Source organism: Sprattus sprattus (assembly GCF_963457725.1).
Source record: "Sprattus sprattus genome assembly, chromosome: 2".
NCBI classification, from domain to species: Eukaryota; Metazoa; Chordata; class Actinopteri; order Clupeiformes; family Clupeidae; genus Sprattus; species Sprattus sprattus.
This window is the reverse complement of record NC_137921.1, coordinates 8,650,609-8,654,347: the sequence shown is the minus strand read 5'-3', so window position 1 is coordinate 8,654,347 and position 3,739 is coordinate 8,650,609. Positions and strand designations below refer to the sequence as shown.

At 44.5% G+C, this 3,739-nt stretch overlaps 1 protein-coding gene across 1 annotated transcript in view; it reads right to left on the bottom strand.

The window, feature by feature from the left end:
- Positions 1–335: 335 nt before the first annotated feature.
- The window catches only part of pex10 (peroxisomal biogenesis factor 10), a 3,755-nt gene continuing 351 nt past the window's right edge, over positions 336–3,739 (bottom strand). The window contains exons 3-6 of the mRNA XM_080860525.1: positions 3,254–3,654; positions 2,701–2,873; positions 1,691–1,826; positions 336–844 (exon numbers count right to left, since the gene is read on the bottom strand). Of these exons, the coding sequence (XP_080716651.1) occupies positions 776–844; positions 1,691–1,826; positions 2,701–2,873; positions 3,254–3,654 (779 nt within the window). The 3' untranslated portion in view covers positions 336–775. The remainder of the gene's footprint in view (positions 845–1,690; positions 1,827–2,700; positions 2,874–3,253; positions 3,655–3,739) is intronic.

The window sequence follows — 3,739 nt, the reverse complement described above, 5'->3', positions numbered from 1 at the left end:
AGCTTATTCACCACTTTACAAATAACTTTAGCGATTTAGCTAACCATGTAGGTGACAGATGTTTTTTTTCTTTTATGACCACTTAATACATTTTTTTCCTTTTAGTTCACAAACACCCGATTCTTCAAGGTTACCAACCTAACTTTACTTTACTTATGTTCGCTGGCTGGCTATTAAGGCTGTAGAATTGCGAGTGCTGTGAAAACACCTCGCGCACATTGGATTCTCGACATACACAAACTGAAACATAAACGTCGGATTAATATATTATTGGCATTTTATTAATATATTATTGGCATTTTATTAATATAATTGAATTTAATTATAGGGACTGATACAATCCAATACTGATTATGTTATTATCACACCAAGCAATAGTTTATTTAAAAATAAAAAAATTATTGAAGGACTTTTCTCATTGTGCCAATCATGAATATCACAGTTGCATATCCAAACATGCCATTTCCCAAATGAAAAGGCCTGTACCAATAGTTCATGGCTCTCTACTGTGTAATTGAACACTGAACAGAAGGAAAGTCATGCAGCCAAGCTGTATGGACGAAAGCACACAACTAGGGATGTTTGGGCCAGGTGAATAACGCACTGTCCACCTTAACCCCTTCAGGGAGTCCCATCTGTCTTCGTGGTTCTGATCCTCTGTGCATCTCTGGCCCTCAGAATAATTCATGACCCTCCCACTTGCCATGACCCCCAACAAGCCAGTCCTGTGGAGACCGCGAGAAACAGTCAGCCAAGGTCACTTCTGGGTCTGCATCTACTTGTAGCCGCGCAGGTAGACCAGTCGATGCGACTGGAACTTCTCCCGGCACAAGGGGCATTCACTCTGCAAGGAGAGAGTCAACAATAGGCAAGTCAAGTCCAGGTTTGACCATGAATAAGGTGTGTGTGTGTGTGTGTGTGTGTGTGTGTTCCGCTCATCAACAGCTCTACTGATGAGCCCAAGTCACGCGTGCAGAAAAAGGACGGGCCTGAGAGCCCCATGGCCAACATGCCAAAGAACAAGGCAAGTAAGCACATTATTTAGTATATGCCAACGCAGCATTTAAGAAGTTTAATCTGAAGGCAATGCTCAATTCTGTGATGTAATGTAATACGGGTATATGGTCCTAACCTTATGGGATGTAATATGGGAATATGGTCCGAAACTTTATGGGATGTAATATGGGAATATGGTCCTAACCTTAGGCGATGTAATATGGGAATATGGTCCGAAACCTTATGGGATGTAATATGTGAATATGGTCCGAAACCTTATGATATGTAATACGGGAATATGGTCCAAAACCTTATGGGATGTAATATAGGAATATGGTCCGAAACCTTATGGGATGTAATATGGGAATATGGTTCTAACCTTATGGGATGTAATATGGGAATATGGTCCGAAACCTTATGGTATGTAATATGGGAATATGGTCCGAAACCTTATGGGATGTAATATGGGAATATGGTCCGGACCCTTATAGTATGTAATATGGGAATATGGTCCGAAACCTTATGGGATGTAATATGGGAATATGGTCCGCAACCTTATGGTATGTAATATGGGAATATGGTCAGAACATTATGGGATGTAATATTTAGTCTGTCCAATAAGGATCGAAATGACGGTTCCCCCTGAGGCTGTGGTGAATTGGGGGTTAGGGTTTTGGGGTGCTGAGAGACGGACCTTGTTGCTGCACCACTCCGTGATGCACTCCCAGCAGAAGAGGTGCCCACAGGGAGTGGCTGTGGCATGCCTCCTCTCCTCCAGACACAAGATGCAACGAGACGCTCGCGAGGATGGAGACTGAGCAGCCTGGGAGCTAAGGAACACACACACACACACACACACACACACACACACACACACACACACACACACACACACAGGCTTAGGAACGATGCCTTTTCATGCATTGATAATCAAACATTTTTCCAGACGGTTATCAATATATACTGGCATTCGTAAGGGATAATGCATAGCCCGCCGGTCAGTATAAAAATCCCAACAGGACCCCGAAGGGCAGCGAATAATAAGCTATGATGTTTGTTCATATGTGATATAAGATCGGTTCCCAGAGAATGACCATTCAAACCACCAGAATGTAGATTTTATATTGCCCCCTTATGGTCTCCTAAAGCTATTACTCCAGACTACATTAAACGGAAGGCCAACTGAATGAAACGCAAAGCACACAGTACTGTATTACGCATCTAATTTAAAAGTTGTCTAATTTTAATAATATTGATACCTCAATAACATATCGATAAAATAACTTGCCGATCAATAATCACCTTTTTATGACACCACGAGCAAACACACACAGACATGCAGTTATATGCATATGCACACGGACAGTTAGAAGTAAATATCACGCTTTCTAAAATCACTCAAAACTGAGCAGAAAGAAATACATCTGCAAATGTGTGTGTGTCTCTCTCTCTTACAAACAAACAAACAAACAAACACACACACCCCCAACCACACAAAGCCCCTTTACGCATAGTTTCACATCCTGTCCATGATGATGGCCCCCACAGACGTACACAGTGCAGGTCACACACCTGGAGGGCAGGTTCCTGTGCTGTCTAACACACACACACACACACACTCCTGGAGGGCAGGTTCCTGTGCTGTCTAACACACACACACACACACACACACACACACACACACACACACACACACACACACACCTGGAGGGCAGGTTCCTGTGCTGTCTCCACTCCTGCCTGGCCCTCTGTCTCTGCCTGAGGTTGTTGACCTGCAGGGCGAGCGTGATGGCCAGCTGCAGCAGGGACACGCCTCCCAGTAGCCTGTAGCTGTTACGGATCGCCCTCTCATCAGCTGCTCCACTCAGGACACGCAGCTACAAGTGCAGACATAAAGGAACACATGAAAATACATGTGTGAACACACACACACACACACTCACACATAGATAGACACACACACACACACACACATATATATATAGACATACACACACACACACACAAACACATACACAGGTCAATGGGTTATGAGTTATGACAAATATGTACAAATGCACTCTTCCTCACAAACACATACACAAGACAATGTATGTTGACAGAAAATGTATGTTGTTTGACACAGACAGACTTAACCAACGTTGAGATTGTGAGAGTGCAACAGGTTACAGAGCTGTCTGTCAGTGTAAACCTTAGAATGATTGTTTGTGTGGCTGCCAGCCCTGAGGTTGAGAAGCACTGCCATAACCCAACTTACATAACCGATGCCCGCTGCTCTCTTGCTGATATGGTAGTAGGAGCTGTAGATGTAGAACAAAGCCACATGGACGCGGTGGACAATAGTGATGCCTTGGTGAACGGCATAGACAACCGGCACCATCTTCTTCCTCTGGTTCTCCGTCAGGGCCCCCACAGCCTTCTGTACCCAGGCTTTGATGTAGATCATGGGGTTCCAGCGCGAAGGAAAGTCCCTAAAAGCGCCAGGTCTGTCCTCCGCCTCCAGCTCGTTCTCCAGGCACACCAGCAGCTTGTCCAGCAGATACGGAGCGAAGACGTGAAAGAAGATGAACGCACCGCGGCGTGAAAGCGACGGCACTCTCCGCTTGGTGGGGTCAACCTGCACTATGTTCACATACTCCTCGCCCAGTGTCTGCAACCCTAAATACAACCGAGCATCCATGAGATGAGAATTTTAAGTACACTTGAAATGTTTGTAATATTTTAAAACAAATTATGGTACTCT